General features: G+C 36.4%; 1 protein-coding gene across 19 annotated transcripts in view; it reads right to left on the bottom strand.

Annotated features, from left to right (window-relative positions):
- Positions 1 to 26,553, bottom strand: part of AFDN (afadin, adherens junction formation factor) — a 116,402-nt gene that overhangs the window by 15,459 nt on the left and 74,390 nt on the right. For 18 of the 19 annotated variants that reach the window (XR_009485762.1, XM_059841500.1, XM_059841510.1 and 15 more), the window contains 8 exons: positions 26,288 to 26,374; positions 7,306 to 7,371; positions 7,073 to 7,146; positions 6,440 to 6,558; positions 5,214 to 5,408; positions 4,854 to 4,945; positions 4,229 to 4,417; positions 589 to 1,611 (listed from right to left, as the gene is read on the bottom strand). Coding sequence is in view for 18 of the 19 variants with exons in the window: in XM_059841500.1 (XP_059697483.1) it covers positions 589 to 1,611; positions 4,229 to 4,417; positions 4,854 to 4,945; positions 5,214 to 5,408; positions 6,440 to 6,558; positions 7,073 to 7,146; positions 7,306 to 7,371; positions 26,288 to 26,374 (1,845 nt within the window). In the remaining variant the exon portion in view is untranslated. The remainder of the gene's footprint in view (positions 1 to 588; positions 1,612 to 4,228; positions 4,418 to 4,853; positions 4,946 to 5,213; positions 5,409 to 6,439; positions 6,559 to 7,072; positions 7,147 to 7,305; positions 7,372 to 26,287; positions 26,375 to 26,553) is intronic. The other variant, XM_059841501.1, reaches the window with a different exon arrangement.

Here is a 26,553-nt window from a genome sequence, read left to right as displayed (position 1 = left end):
AAGCAATGCTCCCTCCACTGCTGAGGTCAGCACTGAGGGGTGGTAAAGGTAGAGGTAGCAGCTGTATCAGACCAGCAAGTTGGAATGTCTGTTCAGCTCACTACTCCCAGGAAACAGTATGCATTCAGTGTCTGTGTTCATGACCCAAGACTATAAATAAAAACTTTTAGAGGTAAATACACGGGGGAGGGGAGGGAGAAATCACACTATTTTTATTCCTGATTCTCCTACAAACTTTCATAATTTCAAATGTTTTTGCTTACCTTTCTGCAAGCAAATTTCTGCCATATTTTACCTTCTAACCATACTCTAGGCACATGGCAAAAAACCTTTATCCAAAGGAAACTTTTCTCGCCCCCAAACCAGAAAAGTAAATTCAATTGCTAAACTGAATTCTACAAAAGATAGCTTTGATACTTTCACAATACCTTACTTAACGAATGAAACCACTCTAAGTTATTAATTTTAACATTCAAGCCATTTAAGAAAGTGTCATCCTCCTTTACTCTCTAAGAACATCAAATACTCAAAGCATGAAAACCCACCAAGCTAGAAATTTACAGTATTTTTTTCTAGAAAGGATTTTACCCTTGCTCTTCTTTCTGCCTCCAGTCGCTGCATGATGAGCATAGTATCCACCTCATCATCCTCCTCTTCATCGTCATCTTCATCCTTTTGCTTTGATTCCTGCAGTCGCTTTTGGAACTGCCACTCAAGCATGAGTTTACGGAGGCGGTCATTTTCTTCCGCTGTACGATCAGGTTTGTTCTGGAGTTCCTGAATCTCTTTACTCAGCATGTCCACAATGTGCATCTGTTGCTGCTTCTCCAGCTTCTCCTTTGCATCCCGTTTCCACGGATCTGGAGAGAGGCTATCACCAGAGGACAGTTCTTCCTTGCTGATAGTAATGTACTGCAGATCTCTCCGCTCAATAGTCCGCGGCTGCTGTTGGGGCTGCAGCTCTCGAATAACTGTTTCTTGAGACCTCTGCAAAGTTGAGGGCTTTTCTGACTTCACTTGTTGAAGGGAGACGGGAGGAACCACAGGCTGAGCAGGAATTAGTGGCTGAGAACGCATTTGGCCCAGTTTTCTCTCCTGCTCACGACGTTTCCTTTCTCGTTCTTCTTCCAAACGTGCCTTTTCCTTTTCATACCACCTCTGATGCTCTTCTCTTTTTTTACGCTCAGCAGCAGCTACCTGGGAGGATGCTTGTGCTCCTATCTGATTTGGAGGAGGAGGTGGAGGCAGAGGCAAATCCATTTGTAGTTCATCAAATTCAGCAGCATAATGCACTGGAGGAGGTGGTGGCGGAGGGGGAAGATCTGTTCTGATGGGCTGGGAAATAGCCACTGGAGTTGGCTGGCTAGTGGCTGGAGTTTTCCAACGGCCAGGTCCACTTTTAGTTAAACAAGAACCAGGTGACACTGGTTTGGAGGAATGATTCAGGTGTTCTTGGCTAGATGTGCTAGAATCCACAGATGAATTCATCCACTGATCGCTGTCTGACTTCCGATCAATGTACTCCACATCCTTCCGTATAACAACTTCCAAACGATTCCTCTCTGGCTGGAAAGCTTTGTCTCTGAGCTCTTCCTGGGAACGAGCTGCACGCTGAAAAATAATAAACAAGGCATGTGTATCACAGTCCATCCACATTAAAACATATTTGAAAATGACTTACAAAACATGTTCTTATTACTGAAGGTAATTACTTTTAACAAATTTCAGCATTTCCATACTCAGCAGGTTTCCCAAAAACAACAATAAAGTATGTTTCTCAGTCTTCTTAGCTCATTCAAGCGATGGAAGACTTATAGCAAGCTCCTGGGAACTGCCTGGTAACTGGACTGGGAGGAATTATGAATGCAAAATGGAGTTTAAGCTGAAAACCTCCCCAGCTTGCACAGTTTCTCAGGACTATCCCTGACACCCCCTCCCCCACGTGTGAGTACAAGAGTCCTGGTAGCTCTGAGCAGTGGCTCAGTCATACCAGCTCTGCCATTCAGACTTCAACTGGCTTCACTGAACATCTTTCCTGTTGGAAAAGCAAACACAAAGGCTACAGACAGAGAGAGAGAAGAGTGCCTCTGACTACCCTCCTCCATTAACAGGAGAGATGTCCTGCAGGAAGCTCCCATTACTAACACAATTCAGGGTACAGAATCCAGGCAGGCAATCTAATTCTACCTGCTCCTGGAACGTGAGCATAATGGTCTGAGATTTTTGTCACTTTAATGCAACACCAAGTCTTTTTCTATAGAACCTCTGGGTCCCATTGCACTGAAAACCACCTGAAAAGGAACACTGGACCATAAACCAGGATTATTAAATCTGTTAATGATTTTCTTGAAGGAAATATTCATACTTTGAATGTTAGGAACTGCTAAGCACTGAACACATAACACACCAATTATCAACAATTGACAGAAGACTAACAAAGCAAACTCCTTTTATTTTCCTCCATCAATGACCTTAACCACGACCTCTAAAGAATGCCTTCTTTGAGAGGAACAAGTGTATTTTTTATGCTCTATTAGTCCAACAGAGCTGAACACACAGTTATTTGTGGTAGATTTGCTGTAAAGATGCACCTAGTCAAAGTTTGCTAATGCCTTCAGAATAGAAAACAGGCATTTAGCAGCTTTTTTTACAAGCCCAGTTCTCTCTGCAAAGATTAAAGTGTATTTTTTTTATTTTTGTAAAAGTTTTTCTTCTGTTTTCTTCTAATTTTCAACTTAAAAGAACTATAGTCTGGCAAGAAAAAACTATTAACACTTTCAGTGCTCATAAGAAATTAAATCTTCTATTTTGCTTTAGCAAAATCCTTTTCTGCCCTGCCTTCAGCCTTAAGGCTATAGCTTAAATTCATGTCTGTCAACAACTTTAATAGATGGGCTTCATCTTTACCCGTTTTAACCACCTCATCTAAGCTACTCACTTAAGCTTGTTTTAAGCAGGGGAGAGATGCGTGTCCAGGCAACAATTACCATAGAATTCAGTTAAGACAAATGGGTAGGAACCATTCTCTGGAGACACCCGCCTCCCCTTTCTCCCATCACTGACAGAAAGCATGTAGATGTTAATTATGCAGCAAAGGTTAAGTGAGATGAAATCATGAAATGTGGAAGAGTTAAGCATGGAAATTCAGTAAAATACTTCTATATCTATTTGCCAAAGTTGTTCAACTTGCAGCATTCCCTTTCAAAATTACCATCCTACTTGGAGCAAAGCATCTATTTTTTTAACAGCCCAAATAACAAGAATTTAATCTCTATAATACTAAAAAAACACCGAAATAAAAGTGACTTTTTACTGAATTCATTTGCCTATGAACATGTGAGCAACCTATAAACAATTCTTTCTTTACTTACTTAGACAGAATCTCATGATAATTTACACAACACTTTTCCAGAAGTAAAAGATAAGCCTGTTGTAAGGCTCTGCTCTTATCACTAAGTAAGAAACAGCAGGAAAAGAAAAAAAAAAAAACCACAACAAAAAACCAAACCTCTATATTTTTAAGTCTGGTGGATTAGAGAAAGAAGATCATCCAGTAATTAGATTTAGTAGATCTAGGTTTAATTTCCTGTATGGATTTGAGTGAAGTTCTCACTAATAGGAGCCGAACAACACTGTGTTTGAACTTCTGAAAGTACAATGGTCATTCCATGTCAAGGTGCATCTACACTTTGATAATAGATATGATTAAGTTATATATTTCTTTTTTTAACTAGGAACAGAGAATCTGTTTCAGTGAACACCCTGGATAGGTCTCAAAGAACTGTTTTATTTCAGTTTTAATATTTTATCACTTAAATAACACATTCCTCAGGCAAACATTTTTCCACATAAACCTTCTTGGAAGAATGGAGATTTAGTTTGCTTTCCAGAAAGCCACAAAACATTTTACAAGATGAACCCTACTACCACTTACACCCCATTATCTCTACCAGGGGGATTAAAATATCCCAGATAACAGGTCTGCAGAACATGGCAACAAATTCTGGTAAAAGGAATGGGGGAAAAAATGCAAAATGAAAAGGGAAAAAAACCAAACCATACGGTTCCTGAACCCAAGCCCACCTTGACAAAAGTATAGTTGTTCCCGTCTCATGGTATAGTTGTAGAGAATTGACTATTCTGAAAAAAGTCTCTAGCAGTCCAGGAACGGAAAGCAAGCAGTTTCTTTCTGATTTGTTTCCTCATACTGAAAAAAATTACTTCTCACCTGCATGGTAGTATTGATAGAATGATTACTTTCTGCCTGAAGCTGGGGTTTTTCTTCATAACTTGGCCACTGACTCTGAGATGGACCCATTCGATCCTGTGACTTTGAAGCTGGGAATGTGAAATATTCTCTAGTATAGGTCTGTGTTGGGATGGGATAAGCTTCAGGTCGCGGTGGCAGAATCTGTTCCTGGAAAAGAGAGAAAAAAATAAGGTAGGATTCTCTAATCACATAGATCTGTATGGAAAATTGTTCTAAACATGCTTTTTCCAAATATTTTCTTTTGGCTCCTAAGAGCATTACTCATCTGGGACAGGAGATGAAGAGGTTGCCTAGTATCAAATATAACTGTGGCTATGACTCATGTTTTTATGGTCTCAAAGCAAGTATGCAACATTATACAAACCTAAGAAATCACAAGGACAACTTCATGAACAAAATTAAATGAAATAATTGAAAACTTTCCAAACCTTTCATTAGCTGTAATAAGCAAAACCCCACCCAGTCACAAGCTCTAGCACTGTGGTCAAATACTTCAGTAAGACACTGCTTTGACTCAAGCCCACTGACACTACTAATAGATAAAGAAAGTTTAATAGCCAGCATTTTGCTTGCCATTTCTGACCTCTGTACAAAGATTTCCAGTAGAGACTGAGGTTATTTTGGTGGTAGTTCCAGATGCATAAGCATTCTTTCCCCCAGGGCTTGGAGGCTGATCTGTTGGAAAGTTAAAGGAAGCATTTACATGACTGTTAATAATAATTTACAGACCTTAATAAAGACTTAACAAAGGAACAGTATTCACAAAATAACTACTATTTTGTCTTTAAGTAGTTCTAGCAAGAAGCTTGCTCCAAATGTTACCACTACACTGGTATTTTAAACTTAATCAATTTTTAAAAACAGTCACCCCCTTTTGAATACAACAGCCTCTAAAACTACTGGAGGAGGAATCTATCCCCAAAAGGAGGTTAACTTTTCTTACTTGCTACATTGGGACTGGAACGATGATCAGCTCTGTTCTTCATCAATCTGTCATCCCCTGGCAGCTTCTTTGGTTCACTGTACTCTGTCCACGGCAGCTGAGGACTCTCAGGTGATCCATTTTGCGTGGAATTGTTATACAGCTCGAAACCTTCACTCTTTGGTCGGGGTTTACCTGAGCCACGACGGTCAGAAACTGTAACAGTTGGATATGTAGTTTCTCCTTTTCACTTAACTACTGCCTAGCGTATTTTTTTTTAAACCAGAGCTACCTTGAGCTTATATTTAAAAATTAAGTTCCCAGTAAAGCAAATGCTAGATTTAAAAATCTTTATTTTTTTCATTTATGCAATCCCAATCTTCTATCAAATCTACAGAATTCCCTCCATCTGTGTTCTTCAAAAGAACTTCTGACAAGGTACCACAACAATTGGAAAAACTAAATATGTTACTCTGAAAGGTCTCTGGATGACTGAGACATATGGCATCTGGGATGGTGTTGTCAACTGTGATAATAAGGATTTGTTCTTTTAACCCATTCTTTCCTATACTACCCTGTATGTAGAAAATGTCTTCATTAACAAAATTATTTCCTTTACAACAGTATTTTATATTGGAGTTTAAAATGTGTTTTGTTAGTACCCTGAAGTAGGATCATAAAATAAAACACTGGAAAGCCTCCAAGAACTTCTTATGATCAGACACTGAAACTTAAGAAGATACATTTCAACATTTCTAGTTAAAAAAAAAAAATTAAAATTCAATGGCAAAATACATTCCAGGGCTTCTGTTTACATTTATTTATCTCCTACTAATTACACTACACTCTGTCGTTACATAGAAGACATATTCTGAGAGGAGAGAAGCTCTTATAAAAGGGACAAAAAATGCCATTAAGTTTAATGCCCTTTATATTAATTATATTCAGTTTGTTAAAACGGAAATTAATTCAAATCAAAATTGTGTTTAAATGCATAATTAACTTTTGAAAGGTACATGTGCAAAGGATTTATTCATTACTAGACTAGGAAAATTTCAAGCACTATTTAAAACCAGATGAATTTCTGATAAGAAAGGAAATTTCTTTTTTTGTGTGCAATTCTTGTCTGATTTAATATTATAGTAATACTTGGTATGACACTGTAAATTATTCTATTTTCTGCATTCTTATGAACCCAGAAGGCAGACTTACAAAGCTTTCATTAACATCAATATTAGTATCTTTACCTCTTTGCATCATTGGGGATGGCTGATTAAGCAGGGTTGCCAGGCCATGGTAAATTGCTCCTTGTTTTGCTACTTCTAGTGTTACTACAGAACCTGTCCTAGTCATAAGTTCTGCTGCCCTGTAAAAAAAGGCAGAGCAAATAAAACAAAATTAAATTAGGCACTGTATTACTTAGTTACCCTTATTATCAGTAATCTGTTGCTTGACAAAGCACTCTTTTTCAGATTAATACTTAAAATTCCTTTGAAAAAAATTACAAGATAGTGACAAGAAGATAGGTTTATGCACACAGACCTACTGACAAGTACTATACCTACTGACAAGTACTAGTTAGTTCCAGTTTCTGCTTCAAAGGTCAGAAGCCAAAGTATTTAAAATTAGACCTAAATAAAGATTGTTCAAAACCAAAATCCAAATGTATAATACAATTTCTTCCACATAGATAACCCATACTGTATGAAGAGAAAAATAGTACACAAACAGTTGAACATGTTGCTACAGTTATCCATAGGCAGTTATCAAACGCCAAGACAAAGCCCAAAGTGTAAAAAACATGAGCTTCTGCCCATTTTGGTACATTATTAAGCTAACATTTTCTTTGTATAAAAACAACCAAGGAAAGCATTCTGTACCTCTCCTGGGACAGGCCCACCAAACTTCGACCATCCACACTAAGCAACTGATCCCCTGCGGCCAGACGACCATCCTAAATTCGTGTTCAAGAGAAGAAAATTCATACACCAATGCTAGCATGATCTCCATTACAACAATCAATCATTCACACAGACTAGTAAACAAAGGACTTTCAAGCATTTCCAAAGGCTCTTACTACTTTTGAAATTGATGAATTAAGAATATTACTAACCACATCTGCAGCACCTCCTTTCACAACAGACTTGACGTATATTCCAAGTTTGTCTTGACCAGCACCCTACAGAGAAAAAGGCATTAATTTAGTTAATTTATATTTGATTTCTTAAGCACTCCACAAACTTTAATCAAAACTTTATATGAATAAGAAAACCTCTACTTTCGCATTACTTTTACGTATTTTCAAACTGGAGATAAACCAATTATGAAGAGAGAGCTCCATTCAATTGAAGTCATATGAAAAATTTAATAGTAGGCCTCTTAGAACTGCAAGCTTTGTTAGAAGCAAAGAATATTTGGTCTTAATGCAAGTTTGAATAAAAAAATACATTAACTAAAACTTACACTTTAGAAGTTTGCTCTAGTCCCCTTCTAGTAAGAAATACTTATTTGCACTTTTACACATGTTGTTATTTGTACCTCTTTGTATTATGCTTTTAAAGAGAGCACTGTACCCCAGTGAAACAAGGTAAATTGCAGATTACAAGAAAAAGGAATAGAAATGTTTTTTTACATTCATTAGGACTGTAAAGGAGCCAGTGTAAAGGAACAGAGAGTATCTTTAGCTTTACATAAACAAGTAAAGCAGACATAAGTATCTTAGAATTGACAGAGCCAATATTTAAGTCTAGTGCAAAACCATGCAATTTTGTTCATAAAACATCTTTCTCAAAAGTGTTCTGCTGCATTTTGAAAGGACTGTTAACAGTGAACTTATTGCAAGACAGATACCAACAGATACCAAGATACAAGAACGGAAGCATCTATTCAAGCCATGCTGTTGTGTCATCCACATGCTCCAATGTACAAGACACCACACAAATCAGTCCAAATGTTAGTATCACAAACCTTTAAATTGTCTCTTATAATGTAAGACTATTACTTGTCATTTATCTATTACAGCAAATGGTGCCGTTTTACTCTGCACTTAGGAGAGTGCTAAGTACATTTTCAACAGAGCACAGACTTAATTTTAACATCATTTTTCTAACTTAACCCCACAAGTTGCTTTGATATTGAACATACAGCTTCCTCCTTTTTTCCCCTCTTCCTTTTCAACTCTTTAGTTTTGGCAGCAAAAGCATGCATTGCTCCCATTGTTATAACAGAGTAAAATAAGAACCAAGGTGAAGATTATTCCAAAGCTAGTGTTACACAGACATGGCTTTCTAAACAAGTGAAAGACCTATTTTCATTAAGTCCTAGGTTAATCCCAAATGTTTAAACAAAAGACGCAGAAAAATAATTCCTTCAAGTCTTAAAATTCCAGATTAACATTCTACGTGTCCAAATTTTTCATAATAATTGCTAAAGTCACTTATGGATATAAAGGAAACATGCAAAAAATAACTGAAATACGGATATTTTCTCTGTCTAGAAAGAATACAAAGAAATTAAGAGTTCAGTTCCTTTTTGTTTTATTTTATTTAAGCTCAAAAGAAACATTGCTGTAGCTGCAGAATAATTTTAACTTTATACCAGAAAAATTGGCTAAAGTTATGAGAAACACAAGTCAGAAGACAACTAGATAAATGTAATGGAAAATGAAATCACGCTTCACAAATCTCTTTGTTTTTCCCCCAAGCAACCAAGATGTATATGAGGAAGGATGATCTAGCTGAACACCTAGACTTCCAAGATGGACATCGTAAGAACTTTTAGCAGGAGTTCTTCAAGACTTCAAGGTGATAGGCAATAAGAAAGAACTTGTCCTTGTGTATTAATAACAGATTCAATTATGGATCAAAAGTTCTTAGTTTTCACAAGGACCAGATGTTGGCAGAGGAACCCTAAAAATATGTGCTGTTTACCATGCTCCTATGTGTTCCAAAAAAAGGGCAAATAATAATAATGTAACTATATGTACCAAATAGAAGATTCTTCAAATAAGTCAAAACCAAGAGTTGCAGATGGATCACCTGATGCTGAATACTGGAGCAGTAATGGGGTGAAAATTTACTTCACTGGTTCAAATGTGAAGTAATGTTTCAACCTCCTAAGGTTCCCACCAGGGCACTGTTGGCAGAACCAGCTATTTCCTAGCTAGGAACTGAAAATTAAATGATGGCATTTATATGTCCCTTCTTCTGCCTCCAGCCACTAAGCATACCTGAAGGCAAGTGCCTTGAATTCCAAAGGGCAAAATAATCAACAGCAACTCACCCACCCACCCTTGCAGTTACAACCTCATGCATCTCATCTTTCATTGCAGAACCAAACACCAGCTCTTCTTGGTGGCCACAGTGACCAAGGATAACCAGATTCCTCTGAAGCCACCTGGAATTGATAGCATTTTTATTCAGTCCTAACTTCAAAGGTTGCTAGCAGGAATCTCTTCCCCTCAGGTCCAGAAATTCAGACAAAGATTTTCTCATACAATGATTAGGTAAAAACAAGCAAACCTTTGGAAGAGCACTGCCACTTAAAACAGTGCGCACATTAATCATGCAACTTCGGTACTCATTTATTGCGTCAGACACTATATTCATCCATATGCATCACCTTTCTCATGCTTGATTATAACTCTTAGGCACATTAAACAACGTTGAAACCTTTTGTATAACCCCATGATACGTGGCTTATATTGGTTTGCAGATAATGTTGAAATAAACATTTTCAATTGCACAAATACCCATAATGGTTTCTAAACTGATTTTAATTGTTTTCAGGGCCATCTTATATCAGCTCAGAAATCTGGAAGCCAGCAGAACAGAAAAGAACAAAGCAAAAACCACCACGGTCACTAAAAATCTACAAGGGTCACATTTAGAAAACTGCTTAGAATTCTGATTACTCCCTTACAAAATGACACTAACAGAATCATCAGAAACATGGAATACCTTTCTTTAGACAACCAACTAAGCAGACACATTGGCTCCACAGCTCAGCAACAATCAAGGAACTGAAGGCCAATGGGATTATGAGTTGTACTGATAGAATTATTTATCATCTCTCTGATCAGCCAGTAGAAAACACTTTCTTACTTCTCCTATCACATCTAGCATGCTTTAAATAGTAAAACACAAACAAAATGCAACCAAACTCCACCCTGCAAAACATTTTCCATAAGATTTCATAATTAAATTGGGAAACAGTCAGCAACAAGACTGCTGAAAGATGCCAAAGTGTAAACAGAAGCCAAGATTCTTGGTAGGGCTCTTTGAGGCTTTAGAGAAAAAACCAACCAAACAAATAACATAACACCCCCACCCCCCCCACCCCCCCCCCGATACAAGGCACTCTGAAATTACAGAAAGCTAGAAACCAGGATGAACCATAGAACAGTTTGGGTTGAAAAGAACTTAAAGACCATCTAGCTCCAACCCCCTTTGCACAGACAGGGACACCTTCCACTAGACTGGGTTGTTCAAAGCCCCATTCAACGTAGCCTTGAACACTTCCAGGGATGGGGCATCCACCACTTAGCTGAGTAACCAGTTCCAATCTGTCACCTCCCTCACAGTAAAGAATTTCTTTACTTTCACCTAATCTAAACTTACTCTTATTAAGTTTAAAGCCATTTCCCCTTGTCTTGCGCTTCTAACAAGTCCCTCTGCAGCTGGCTGGCTGGCACCCTTTAGGTACTGGAAGGCCACAATTAGGCTACTCTGGGGTTTTTACTTCCGGCTGAACAATCCCAATTCTCCCAGCCTTTCCTCACATGAGAGAAAGATCTTACACTTTGTTATGTTCTTTGGCTAAAGGCACCACAGCTGGAAGATACCATGTCAGACAGATTTTTTCTCTAACTCTGCCTGTACTCTAACCCTGGCAGTAATTCTTCATTATGATTCAAAGGAGCTGTCATTTTACTCCTCATTGCTTCTTTTCCAATGTTTTTATGATATCTATACAGTTTGTCAATCTCTTTCCTGTTCTTTTAAAGGAAGTTATGAGCAGATGTATTAGCTCCACGTCATCTCCCTTAGATACAAAAATAATGCATTTTGAAAGCATAAAAATTATTTTAAAATAAATCTCTGTTCAGATTACATTACAAGAAAATCCTTATCAGTTACCACATCTACTCATGTCTTATTAGGACCAGTGAGCTTCTCTCAAATTCACATGTCATTTAACATGCTTCTAATGACATGCATGTACAAGCTTGGGAAGACTTCTCACTAAATACCTTAAAATCAACTCAGCACATTCCCTTCAACTTTTACCCTAAGCTTTATTGTAACTTGAATCCAAATTCCTAATTTCTATTGAAATAGACTTGATTTTGTTTTGTTTTTACCTTCCAGAAGGCTGCATTAGAAGGAAATATATAATTTTTAGAAACACAAAAATGTTCTTAATATGCAGTCAACCATACTAAATCCAAAGTGAATAAAATTTTCATATGCTCCACATGGGTTTTCCTGTTTTCATTTAATGGCTTTACAATTAAACAGATTTCTTTGTAAACTACTTATCAAACTGCTTTTCTTCCAAAGGAATGTGAAAGTCAACATAATTGAAACTATTCCCCCACAAACAGAGCAATAACATGTGTGTATCAGTAACAAAAGTAATGATGAACCTTCTTTTCACTTCATTTTATTTTCTCCAATCCTTAATACCAGAAGCATGTGTATCGATACGGCTTTTAGTCCAAACAGAAGAACACAACTGTAAAGGAGTCAGTTGACTGGAAAGCAAGAATGCAGTAAGCGTAAAGAGATGGCTTATTCCCAAGATTAACATACTGAAACCTACAGCATATTTTCTCAAATATACATAAGCAAATACAAAATCACGAAAACCTTTTTAAGGATTTTTCAAAAAATAATATAAGATATGCTATATTTAAAAAAGCCTCACCCGCTGTACCACAGTTTCTAGTGCTACCAATCTACCTATTTTCTTTCACACTTGATGCAACTTTTTCCCACAATCCTTGAAGGAAAAATTTGGGAAATCCTCCTCTTTAAGTAATAATTTAAGGAGAAAACCCACTAAACTGCTACTGCTGCTTCAGTTCACCTGGGTGACAATATTCTCGAACTGAACTGAGTATAATACGACTCTGAAGACTTCTAAATGATATCTACTTTTACAATGCATAGCCAAAACAGGAAAAATAGTTTTATAAGGAAGATATTAGCTGAACAGAATTCAACAAATAGTGAACTGGGAACTGAAGAAGGGAATATGGTATTTAAAAGTGCTCATATGTGATGAACACCAGACCTAAGCTTCAATACAAGAAACACCTCCATTCCATGCTTTTACAATCCAGTTAAATAATCAATAAACAAAAACCTTTATACACAAATAAAGCGCATAAAGCTGAGAGAACTAGTTTGAAGGCCAGCAATGAAGCTATCCATACACGGCAGGATTTTAAAAATCCTATAATAGTAAATTAATTACAGCAACAGTAGTAGGGCACTTACACAAAGTGTCAGGAAGAAACCCACCTGTCTTCTCCCCTGCTGTCTCATACCTGGAGCTGTGCAGGCACTAGTGTATTGTGGCAGGTCCCATGACAGACCTAGATGGAGACTCAGCTGATCCCTGTCTCCAGTTCCCCTCCTCCCAAATACAAGCTTTGTTTTCAACTTAATCAGCTTCCCTAAATTGTTTACAGCACAGCATGACTTGTTCATAACAGTGGAGGAAAGGAGGTTGCTAGGAGGGGCCTGAATCATTAAGGGAGGTTAATTCCTTTATTTTGTTAATAACGTTATTTTCAACCCAACAACTTAATTTGAAATTCCTAAATCCTACTATAGCTCACCTATTGACATTTCAAGCAGCACTGTGTAGTGTCTGCAAAACAACTGTATTCTAGTGGGAGCTGAGCCCCAAAACAATTGCAAAACAAACACCCACATACATTCCCACACAGTGGAAAATGTCTTCATTTTTAAGCTTTTGAACGCCTGCATGGCAAACGCACTGAAAAGACACTTCCCTATTTTGCCGAGTCCCACCAACTCCCCTTCTAAATGTAAAAAAAATTCCTAACTTTAGCAAAGGATGGAGATGAATGACATGTAGAACTGATGAAAATGTGTCTGGCTAAAAAGCACAATGCACTTTTACTCATGTAATTGCACAATGGGATAAAAATGTTATGTTCCTGTCCCCTTTTTTTCCAGAGAGCTTTATGAGGTCTCTGAGGCAAAGCATAAAAAGATTATTGAAAATAATCTTCTCCATGCTTGGGTTTATTCATCTTTAGGATGCAGAAAGCCAACACATGGGGGAAACTGAGGCAAGCTATTAAATCCAGTATCCAAGATGAAGCCACACATTAGCATGAGATGCAACACCTGTATAAAGATTTTCTAATCATCTCACACTTATCTTAAGAAGTAATTAAATGTTTTGAAAGAGCACAAGTTGAAAGACGTTAACACACTGCACTTGCAAGTTTGTCATGCACTTGGAGTTCAGTCAGTGTATGAGAATAATTAATCCTAAATTTGCTGCGGTTTACAGGTTGGAATTCTATGACAAAGGACAACTTTTCCATTTAACTAGAATTTTTATAACTGGAATTTTAAAAGATTTTCAAATGCTACTTGGGAGGTAAAAATAAACACTGGACACTTCTGCATACAGATATCTGCTAGAATGGCAACTTGGGTCATTATTCTAAACCTAAATGAAGAAAATACATGGGAAAATGTTTAAGTGACCAAAGTACCATGTAAAAACAAATTAAACAAGGACTCCACCCTTACTGATAGACTAAAAGGAGCTACAAGTCAAGAGGATAAATGAAAATCAGAGGTATGAAACACTAGCAATACATCCAGGAATTAAAACTCACCAGGAGTTCTACTTTCCTTAGACCTACCTTTATCTCATCTGTGTGGCCCTGTACAGGTGTGACAATATTTAAAGTTGGACTGAAGGAAGACAGGAAAGCGTTTAGAAAAGACAAGTAGCTCTATTTTTTACAAGGCAGGCTAGTTTGAAATAGTTCTTATCACAGAACAAAACACGTTTAGAAAAATCCTCCAAGATGGAGTCTAAAATTACAACAAAAGGCTATAAATAAAAACAAAGGAAAATAAAAAACAAGGAAATAAAACACAGAGAGGGTTTATTAGGCATTTGGCTGATGATGCGTTTCCTATCAGTACTTGTCACAGGCCATGTGTAGCAGAGTCCACGCAAATCTAACTTCACCTGAAAATATGACCAAAGACTGGAGCAGAGAACAGCTGGAACTGCAGCAAGAGCTTCCAGTTCTTTTTAAAAAAACACTACTATTTATCTTGGAGATGAATGAATTCAGACAGAATGGAGCCAACAAAAAACCTATTAAAATCCAACAACTAAAGCCGACATTAAAACCTAACCTGAGAGATAACATTGGCATATTCTGACAGATGTGCTCCTATGCGTGGACTCACATTTATTCTTCTCAACTAATTCAGGAAAAGTGTGGGCTAAGTACCCATATTTGTAAAATTAAGGTGTAATGAAGACTCTGTAAACTTTCATTTACCATTGTCTTCTAAATAGCAGTAGCATAACTGGAAAACCTGAGCTAGATTTCAGGACATATCACCTTTCATAAAGGAAATCAGTAAAGAATTTATTGAATAAACAAATAAATTAACTGAATTGCTTTCCGGTAGGGCCTGGAAGATTGGAAGAGTTCTGAGAACTCATGCAACTATGGCAATCCCTAGCAGTTAAAGAGCCAATTTTGGCACCTCTGGTCAGCACTTTAGTCTCTATAATGCTGATACACTATATTTAAGATGGCAGTGACAAATGGCAGGGGAGCAAACTAACCACTACAGTACCTGACTAAAACAGAACCTGAAAGGTGAAGAAAATAAACAACTTCCCCCCAATATTATGTTTGTTATAGATTTTCATTCTTCAAGTCACACAGACTTCAATTTCAAAAAAAAAAAAAAACAACCTACAAATTCACTGGGAGCAAGAGGATGGAAGAAAAACTAATTTGATACAACAGAGACAAGTCAACTTAATGCATTAAAAAAAAAGCTCAGCTGAGACAATGCTACACAAAGATTTCATACCTGTTGTCCAAAAGGGTATTTACCCCTTTTAAGCCTGGTACAATTTTCTCCTTAATTACAAAAATGTTAAAGAAGCCGAAGGACCAAGCTGAATAACCTAATCTAACCTAAGTTTTTGAGATAGCCTAAAAAGAAACAAGTTCTTTTCCATCACATTCATTGTTAATATATCAGTACATAGCAGCCCATAATTGTTTGCACAATTAGGATTATTTTGAAAGCCCTTCCTTGTTCTGAAAGGATTGTGCCCAAAATATTGCATTTGCTTAAAAATATCACTATGAAAACTATAGAAATAAAAGAGGCAGCATTAAAGAATACCTGACCAAAACAAACCATTACAGCTACTTCTATAGAGTATTCAGACTAATGTCGAAGACAAGAACAAGATAAACTACAGTGGTCTAAAAAATGAAATTGCTACTCCCACATCAGGAGGACGTAAAATTGAGGATGTACAAAAGTACCACAGTAGCAAATTAATAAACATGACAGATTTAATCAGAGTAGTTAAGGAGAACAGATTTTATTGCTAATGTTGCTATGACACAAGAAAAGTTTTATAACACTTCCTTGTCAATAACAGACACAGGGAACTTTGTCTCACACACATTCCATTGGCCATAAAATCAGAAAACACCATACAGCATAACTGTATGAAAAAGTCACAGTCTGAATAACAGGAATATTCGACAGACTTCCTAATGGCAGCACCACAGCTATCAATGAGCTTGTGAGTCACCAAAGAAGCATTAAAAGCCGGCAGAAGAAATTCTGCCTGCTCCTCCTTCCTTCCCATTTGGTATTTGCCAGGACAAGCAGCCATAAAGGCATGGTGAAAACAACAGCCAGCTCCTTCTAGTGAGAATCAACATTCAGCTTCATTCCCAGGTGAGCCACCCATGCTGTGACATGCTCACGGGGACCTGCCACCTGCAGAATGATGGCCTGGAGTGCTGAGACACCACACAGCCCCATCAGCATCCCAGTGTAAAGAATGAGAGGGAGTGAAGGTCCATCTGTTGACCAGGTGCTAACCTCTTAACAGTCGAACTACTCCGATGCCCATACATCGTGCCCCACCTAACGTAGGTGGATCACAAACCAGCTGTACTTTCTGTGAGGTTAGCAAAATTCCCGCAGTTTTAGGAGACCTGTAAAATGACCTGGCTATTTCAATACCTATAATGAGAACTAGAACTACAAAAACTATTATAAAAACAGTTTTACAGTTGTTAAAAATAACAGAAGAATTGTATTAAGTAGTTAAGGAAAAACTATGCATCTGCAGAGCAGATCTGCAGTACACAGCACCTAACCAAACTGGTGCTGCTCCAAACAATTAACAGGAAGGTCTTGTCTTTACTTGTTCTGAAGCCTCTTTTGCCCACACCCGTTGAGCTTCATATACTTTGTTTATCACTCTGATAAAACTAAAGCAACAAACAGCTTCCAACGAAGTCTGGCAAAATCATACCTGAGTAAAAAAATACCCTTCAATAACAATTTTTTTCAATGTTAGATGTTTTAATATAAAAAAAGTTTGCATATAAAAGCCTTTAATTTCCATAAAGTATAAAAGTTTCCATAAAATAAAAAAAGTTTCAATATAAAAGACTTTAATTTCCATAAAATGTCAGAATGTCTTCCTAATGACCTTTCAATATAGAAATGTACATTTCTGTCTTAAGTACATATACATGTAAATGGTTTCACATTTCACATAAATAGTAAAACGAAAAAGTAGCACTGAACTGAAAGCATCTTCCCTCTCCAATTATACTCTGAATCCACAAAAGTGTCATACAGTCACCAACCTTTTTAAGTAATACTCCAATTTAAGTGGCTTTAGATACCAAGACTATATGTCAAAACATTTCAGTAGTTCACATAACCATACATATTTTAAAATAAGTAATTTTCAAGATTTTCTTAAATTCTTTATATTTATGCAAACATGAAATAAGATTTTATTTTAATAATGTAGGTATCACATATATGTGTGCACACATACACAAATCTATCTATCTTACTAAAGGTATCTGGGATGTCTCATAATGCTTTACAGCTGACAGTTTTTCCAAGTTACTTAAGCTTCTGTGGTATTTTATAAAAATTAAATAGTTTAACAGAGAATGAATCAACTGCAAATAAAATGTGTTTAAAGAAAATAGCATAGAAATGTAGCTTATCAGGCCTGATACCAGACATCATGCCTTTTATCTGCCTACACCCAGAGTAGATTTCACTGATTTTTATCAAGGCTAATTCCTGATTCCAGATTCTTAAGCTTCCACAGAAGCACTCTGCAAGTTGTAATAAACATCCTTAAAAGCAAGTTTATGGAACAGAATCAAGTCTCATTCTGACTGCCCTGGGAAGTAATTAGTCTAGAAGCAATTAAATAACCCAAGCTTGTAAGCATTTTAAAAAATAACAGTTTACTAAACTATGCAGCGAATTTACAAATTCACTCTCTAGGAGGCAAAAGCAAAGGTTTTTGACCACCCACTCACATTCAAAAAGCTGTATGTGTTCTTTAGGTTGTATCTGGATGAGTATAAATTTTATCTTCTTTAGGTACTAAATAATACTATGTCTAAGACTCACTAAACTACTTGCTGTGGGCCCAGAGGCAGCAGAAAGGCCAACTTTGTAGCTACTGGTCCCACCTCCAGCAAGTGCAAATTTTTCTGGACTTGAAAATCAGAAAAACCCACTTTGTTAGAGAAAGCCAAGGCCTGTGTTGCCTCAAGACCAATGCAGACACTTTGGAAATCTGTCATCATTAGAGAAAATACTTTTCAAATATACATGAGGTGAATCAGCCTACTGTATCTAAACTGATCTGTTAGCTGTGGTTAGTTACAGCTGCACTGAGTCATGTTGTACCCTGACTCAAAAAGAATTTTAAAACTGACCCATGCTCTACATACAACATACTTCTGCTTTCCCCTCTCACATACTCCTCCATGTCAGGAGCCAAAACCCAGACCTTTTAGAGCTAGAAAAAGTACAGTCACAAGTGGGCAAAATATTTTCAATTAAACAAACCAAAATATTTCCAATCAAAACAAGCACAAGATTATCACCAAAACTTTGGTGAGAATCAATATTATTCAATAGGTAAAGAAACTAAGTATTTAACTGCTATGACCAATTCCACAGCAGCTTTAAATTGCACTAAAACGGATGAGAAGTGCCTTACTACACAGAGGAAAAAAGGTAGGTTGGCAGCAGTACATACAACATCTGAAACATCCAACAACCAAGAAACTTTATGTCTGGTGTATCTAGGTGCTCTACTCATAAGAAAATCTCCAAGGGAGTAAAGAGAAAAGACTGAAAAGTTTGGTTGTTATTTTTAATGGAACAAGGGTTACATGTTACTTTTCAATAAATGAATGTTTGCAATCAAGATTGACTTGCACACAAAGCAAGCAAGTGGATATACTCTCATCTTCTAAAAGTCCTTCTCACAGGACAACCCAGGATGTTCTGAAGTGGATGTCCTGAAATGGCATTAATAAATTATACTGTGCTGTACTCTTGTGCATATGTGGTTGTATGGGGATTTTAACAGTGTTCAGCATGGAAAGCAGATACACTGACACAAAGAGCTCTAGCATCTAATGTTCTAAACAGAAATACATACATTTACAACAGCATGATTTCTCTAACACTCCAGGAATGCAACTGACCTAACATTTAATTCTAAGACTGGAATCAACTATGCAACAGTTCTTAACTTACTTTACTCTTACTCTCATGAAATGGGAAAAGTGGTAAGTAAATGCAAAAGGTTTCATATACAACATTAATGAACAAAATTTGCTTTTACAAGTCTTTCTTAACCCTTCTGGAAAAAGTTGTCTTTTTTATTATTGTAAATGCTGCAACTTTATATGACACATTAAAAATGCACTAAAGGCACTCTTAATTTTCAAAAAAAAAAAAGATATTAAATACATGAGCCTGTTTGTTTGATTCCACTTCTCTTTTGTTTCAAAGGAAAAACCTTTCATTGAGCTCAAGGAAAATATATTGCTTGAGCTCTGTTTCACCAGACAAGGGTTAACTTTTTAATGTACATCTGATATAAATACTCCATGAGCACTGACACACTAATAATACTCAGAGTTATGTACAAATCTACAAGTTGTACTGCAGGTTCTGTGATGCTCTTCCTTGGTAAGGCAATTCTGATCCTATGGTTCAGCTTAATCATGTCTGCATTAGGCTTCACAGGCAAGACATACTGGGCAATTTATTTTGGGGAAAAAAAAAAAAACACCCTATATCTCTGCACTTTTTCAAAGAAATTGCACTTGCCTTTATAAGGATAAATTACAACCCAAAAAACCCAGAACATTAACTTCCACATAATGCAGGCTCTGCAGTTTCAGATGGATACAACATAATCCTGGATCAGTGTGTACACTAACACAGACTTATTAAGTACCTAAATTCCTACTCCAACTGAGAGTATTACTCATACAGCAAAAAGTCAACACAGAACTTTCCAAGTTCCAAAAGTCTTTTCCATTAATATGAAAAAAAAAAAAAAAAATCTGTATTAACATGTAACTAAACAGAATTTTCAAAGTTATTAGAATGCCAGAATTTAAAGAAGCGTGGTACAGGAATTCTAGCTACAGAGATATGTGCACTACAGTTTTAGCAGGCATGCTAAGAAGTGCCTGCATACACAGGGTCTCAGTGCAATGAGGAAATGGCACATGAATTTTAAAACACACTTTCTTTCAGAAGGCCTAAATGTCTGAGTCACCACCTAGATGCAGTATTAATCTAAATACAAGCGAATAAATAAGACAAAACCCACTCCACCTGAGCAGAGCTGAGGTCTCACAACTACTGAGAAGAACAATCACACTGTGATTGTGTAACCTTCAGATTTTACATGGCACATAAAAGTATTAAAAAAACATTTGTACAACATTTACAGGGCACCAAAATTTAAGCAAAAACTGCTGGAAGTTAGGAATCAACAAAAACCAGGCAAACTGCTAACACGCAGCTACTTATTTGTTCATGATGAAAACTAAACTGGCAAACTACATACTATTTTATTTCTGTGAGACTGAGAAATCTGTCCTGAAAATGAGAATTATACACTTTATTTCCCCTAAGGTCCTCCTGAGAAGCCCGTTAGGCTTCCAGTTTACTAAACCAGCAGTTTAGTTTAGTAGTTTAGTACTGAACACTAAAAAAAAAAAAGAAAAAAAAAGAATAAAACCAATAAAAAACCACCTTCAAAAAATTTTAAATCTTATTACTGAAACATTTCAATTCAGTCATGCTGGGAGGAGAGGCCAGAAAATTTCCTTAAATACTTAGGAAACACAGTCACAGGAAGGCTTTAAATGCTGAGGTATTTGAAATCTTAAGACCTAGAACACATGTAAAAAGCTAACAAAGTAAAAAAAAAATCCTATAAACTCTCTGTATTTGCAAACACAGGTTAGATTCACAATTGTATATTGTTACCAGTATAATTAACTATAAGCATAATTTTCAATTTTGGGAAAAAATAATTAAATTAATGTTTAACCTGTTCCTTCTACATGGACCTCCTACAAGATACTTGTCAAAAAAACCTTCATAAAAATTTTACTTTAAAATTGATATTCCTGTAGTCTGAAACCCTCCTTAAATTTAACACCTTGAACTGACTGCTAAATATAAAATGACAAACAGTGGTTTAGAAATTAAGGCAAGTTAGAATCATTTAGCTTATCCTTAAGAACAACAAAGGTTGCCAAATAATGCAAATTATTTCTGGGTAAGATGTTACAAATTTGTTTTTAGAACAGTAAGTCCATTCCCTGGAGTATTTACTGCTGAACTGTCATACACATGTTTAAAATGCTTCTATCAAAAAAGAAATACCTTATCACCTCTCACACTATTTCAGTAAGCACTACCTAGTCTGACTACCCGTTAAAAAATCCTAGAAAATACACTCTGCTTTATGTGCCAGTGGGGCCATATACATATGCATTTTAAGGTCCTTGCATATATTTTAAGGTAATTTTTTCTGTTGATAATACTAAAAGACGACTGGACAAGAAGTAGAAGTGTGCCGTATTTTAATGAACTAAATCACAATACACTAATGAGTATAACCAGCATGCAAAGATTAATCAACAAAACTTCCTGCAGGACATGGGAATCCTTTCTTTCGTGCAGTAGGAATCTAAACAGAATTTAAATGCCTCTCCTCTGTGAATGTGATCAATAAGACACCCTAACTGCAACTAATTTAAATGTTCTGATCTTTCCAGAAGAGTCTAGAGAGTATTAAAAATCTTACACTGCTTGGGACACTGATTTTAATTTTTCTACTAAGATTTTTTTTAAGAGGAAAACAGACTTTTAGAGAAACCTGGATTAAAGCCAACTAATATGACAAGTAAACAGATCACAGGTCATGCTATTCATGCTCTGGCACAGTAAAACAGTAGTTATCACACCTGAAACTTTAAATATTAATAGTCACTTCCACAAATTTCAGAAGTACATATGAAGAACAAGCTAAAAAATTAGTTTTTTCCTTCTAGATTTTAGAAAGTTAGCTACTAACATCTGACTATATTTAACTGCATGCTGTATTACATACTTGCTACATGAACAAGTAACTACTGGCAGGTTTAAACAGGCAAGAGAGCAGGAAAAAGTACAGGGATAGTAAAACTTCAGAGAAAAACAGTCCCAACAGAAACCTGAACGGACTTACCATGGATTCTGTTCTTCCAACAACAGAAAACCACATTTTGATCTCCGGGACTACAGATCCTTGAAAGAAAAAAAACAATTCTCCACTTCTCTTCCAGCCCTCAACAGCAACCACCAGCTCTAGTCTGCTGGATTTTCCAAGATACCCATCAAGATAACTCGGAGCTCGATGCTATGACACAGTGTAGCATTTATCAACACCAGCTATAACCAATACAATATTCAGACTCTTACGTAATCAGTTATGCTGTTCTGACTTCCATTTACTTTAGAGGCTTTATTAAACTCTGAAAACTGCTAGAAAAACAAAAAGGGAGCCCTTTTGTACTAAAGACAAAAAACCTCCAAATTAAACAGGAAGTAATGTGCTGGCCCACAGATGGCTAAGAAGTCACATGCAAAAGCCCCCAAAAAAGTGATATATTTTTAAAGTAAACTGCATGCACACGCAGCTTCCAAATCATCTGGATTTCATAAAAATTTAACCACAATGTGGTTGGGAATCTGGCAGCTTTTAACATCAAAACATCTTTCAGGGTTAGAGCAACCAAAGACTGCACAAAACCTCAAAAAGCAACACTGTTCCCTGTTCCCTATGCCCGACCACTCCTACTAACTACATTTCCATATTCCATTACAAAAGCTATTGCTAATAAAGCTAGAGAGTATTACTGTAAGAAAACATGCAATATCTACCAAAGGGCAGAACAAGAAGTTATTCTTCTGGATCATATATGAAGCTATACACTTTAATTTTAAATAAAAATAAAAACTGGTTTAAAGCATTCCGTTTAAGAATTGCTGTTAGGTATTTTCTCAATTTATAAAAAACAAAACAAAACCCAAACAAGCACAGCACTGTTTACAGTGCTCTGGAAGCTAACAGCTGTTTCATAAGTAAACCTGTTTTCTCCGCTACGCTTGCATATAGCTTATGCACTTAGTACATATTTGCTCAGAGGCACTGTCCTGCCTCAGATAACACCAAAGCGAGGTGAATTAGGTGGTGCACTGAATTTCTGCTCTCTCTGGCACTCCTAGCAGGCCTTTAAAACTTCTAATTAAATAAAATATGAGTAGTTGTGATTAGAAAGTGAAAGAAGTAATGCACTTAAACATTTTACGTGTCTCTAGGTGGGAAGATGATCCAACACACAGTTCCCCAGGGACGTGACACTTTCATATCCTCCCTGACTCACCTCTTCAGGTTTTGTTTGGGTTTTAATTATATTAACGTACACATGTTTGCAAACACCTAGTATCCCAAGGTAATACTTCTATCCTAAGAATAAGCAGGTGCACGGCATTTCAATGCAAGTTGCATTCCTTCTTTTCTTGTACAACCTTTGCTTCAACTTCAGTCCTTGTTTTTTGATAGCAGAAGAGAAGGCGTAACAATCACTTGATAATTAGGAACATTTGGTGTAAAGGTATTATATAAGGTATGATTTCTAATTTTGTCATTAATTGGCACAAACCTTAAGCCAATAAAACCTCAAAACTAATAAAAACTCAATCATTAGATTACAAATTTTTTAGATGTTTCCTCAGTTGAACAGAGATTTACTAGGAAAGCACACATTTTTTTGCAATGGGTAGAAGGAAGAAAAGCAGTCCATTGGTATTATTTTTCTTTATGATCTCCTGTGAATCTGCCCATTTTGTCCACCTCTAGAATATAATCAAGCTGCATGTCAACAAACTCAATCCAAAGCCCATGACAAGTATGAGAAGCCCCGTAACAAGAAAGGCAGATCAGCACTGACATGCAAAGGTATTCTCACAACATGTTACTGAAAGCAAGTATTCAGGAAATACATCCCAGGAAAAGAACTGTTTTCCTAACAAAAGCTAAACAGATTCAGGGTTGTCCTTCACTGGTTGGAGCAGGGCCTGTTGACCAGCTGCATTTTCTACTCCTACAGCCCCTTTCGAAGCACTGTAGAAACCAACAGTTCATTAAACACAACTGGGTCAGCAATCAAACTGGGTTCCTGTGCAGGGCAGCAGCAACTAGGTATTTCTGAAAGTAAGAGCTTTAATTTCTTCAACTTTGTGAGCACCTAACAGCCAACCTTTTTACTATTAGAAAGTTTAGAAAAATCTGGATCTATTCTCATACTTGCCTCTACCTCTCATTTTAGGCATTCCATCCAGTTAATGTTTCGAAAATTTTTACAAATAGTCTATTGGACTTCTTCCTGCATTTTCAAAGTTAAAAAAGAATTTTAACTTTTATGCTGCTAAAAGATATACTACTTGAGACATGTAGAAAAATATGCTAGGAAATATCAACAATCTAAGGAATAGAAAGAAAAAAATGCACCAACCCTTGCTAGCTTCTCAGTCAAACTCACTCAATTCTCTGAGCTGTTCTGCCCTGACCAGATTGAGAAAACTAATGCTTGGGTATTCTTTGTATTCTTCTTTACTCTTTTTTTTTAAATGAAGCCCATTACAGGAAAAGGAACGCTGGTAATTACTCACAGTATGCAACTGTGAACCTCTTGAAAATAATCCTACCTAACTACTACAGCAATACAATGCATACAATCATTTCAATCCAATGAACATTCTTCATATCCAATGAACATGACTTCATATTAAAAGAAGTTTCTATTGTACATACACCAAAACAAAAAAAATCAGTTTCTTACTTATTTCAGAGCAAGATTTAAAACATGACTGTTTTTATATCAGAATTCCAATATTAGGGCAGCACACAACATTAAGATAAAATAGGACTGCCTGAACCAATGTTTCTGCAACTGTGCAGATGAAAACTGTTCTTCCATGACTGTATTCCTTTACAGATGTTAGAAATCATGGTATTAATTAACTTGTAAAAAAGTTTCAGATCAACCTTATGCACTGACTGGCAGCACTCTTGCATACTGCTAATGGAAGTTAAATGTCAGTTGTTAAATCAACATCTAGCAGCCAGTTCCAATGAAAAAGGAAACTTCTCCCCCTGTAATATGCTGCTTCACTCTAGATGAGAAATTAGATTTCACAGAGTAAAGTGTAAAAAAAATTACTTCCATGGCACATTTTGAAACATTCAACAGAAATGTAGATGGCAGTCAGAAGTCTGATAGGTATTTAATCCAGTGTCAAGAACAAGTATTTGCTTCTCAAATTATTAACCCACTCCACTAAAATCAGAGCAGAAAATTGACTTTCCAGACCCTGAACTGTTTCCTTAATAATTGCTGATTGTTTAGAACTATTCACCTGACACCAGATATTTCTTACAGATGTCAGAAATAATTCTTAAAAGCTGATACCATGCAAGATTACCATTTCAAGAACAGACTATGAAATGAGTGAAGGTTGTAAAAAAAAAATAAAAAAACCAAACAGTGCTGTTTAGAAGCAATTAACTATGTGAGGTAACTTAAAAGTCAAACAATCTTGTTTTCAGCTCATGCACTAAGTGCCAAGGAGTACCACAGTATTCTGAAGATTCACATACTGCACAGTGAAGAGATATTAGGAAAGACTTATTCCATCTATTGTATACCACCTAATCACAACACAGACTTTTCAGTATCACTGTTGCATAATTTATAACAAATTTTAAACTCAAAAGATTATGTCTGCTACTTGATTCAGTTAATAAAGCAAAACCAACCAACTAGTGGAGTCTTCCATCTGGTGGCTGGAGCTGTATGTGCATTCTATACATTACTATGCATTGCTACTAGCTACAGCACACACCCACAATTTTGGCTATTACAAAGTAGGTCTCCACTGTAAAGAAACAAAACTGAATCCATTCTTGCACCTCTATTCTGCACAAAAGAAAAGGTGTTGTGTTCATGGCAGAAAGTATTCCAACTTTATTGTATACATTTGAATAGTTTTGTTTATTCACCAATTTACCCACACATTCTTTGTGTTTACTTCTTTACTTTCAGCACAAGTGCTAAATACACCTGTTTACTAATTCCATTTAATAACACTGCTAACTTTTGGCTCTGAAAAAACAGAATAAACCTGGAGCCGAGGTTTGAATTGAAGTGCCATAATAACTACATACATATTATGTCTTCCCTTGTATTGTCCCCATCTCTGTATTTTACAGAAACATTTCCCAACCAGAATAAAAGCATGATCAACACAATGTGCACAAACAACTTAAGGGAAACAGACCTTTTCCATTTACATTTTCCACAGCAGGCTTTTTTCAATAAGACTTAAACAAACTGACTTCCATACCTTGGCAGCAACGATGCTCAGTCCCATTCCATTTTGTTTTTTTAGTGTTACAGTGATAATTTCAGGTTCTTTTCTCAAAGGCTGAGCCTATCAAATAGTGAAGGGGAAAAAAGAAAATATCTATTTTACAGGTAGAATAGCTAACATTTAATTAATATGGATTCATATTAAGTACTACACCTGTGTTATACTACACCACTGAAATTTGAGGTCTACTCATTGTTCCTCCTTCTTTAATTCAGTAGATTATTAATGAATCAGAAATC

Source organism: Haemorhous mexicanus, chromosome 3 (assembly GCF_027477595.1).
Source record: "Haemorhous mexicanus isolate bHaeMex1 chromosome 3, bHaeMex1.pri, whole genome shotgun sequence".
Lineage (NCBI taxonomy): Eukaryota > Metazoa > Chordata > Aves > Passeriformes > Fringillidae > Haemorhous > Haemorhous mexicanus.
The sequence above is the reverse complement of the archived record's forward strand: the minus strand, read 5'-3'. Positions and strand labels throughout refer to the sequence as shown.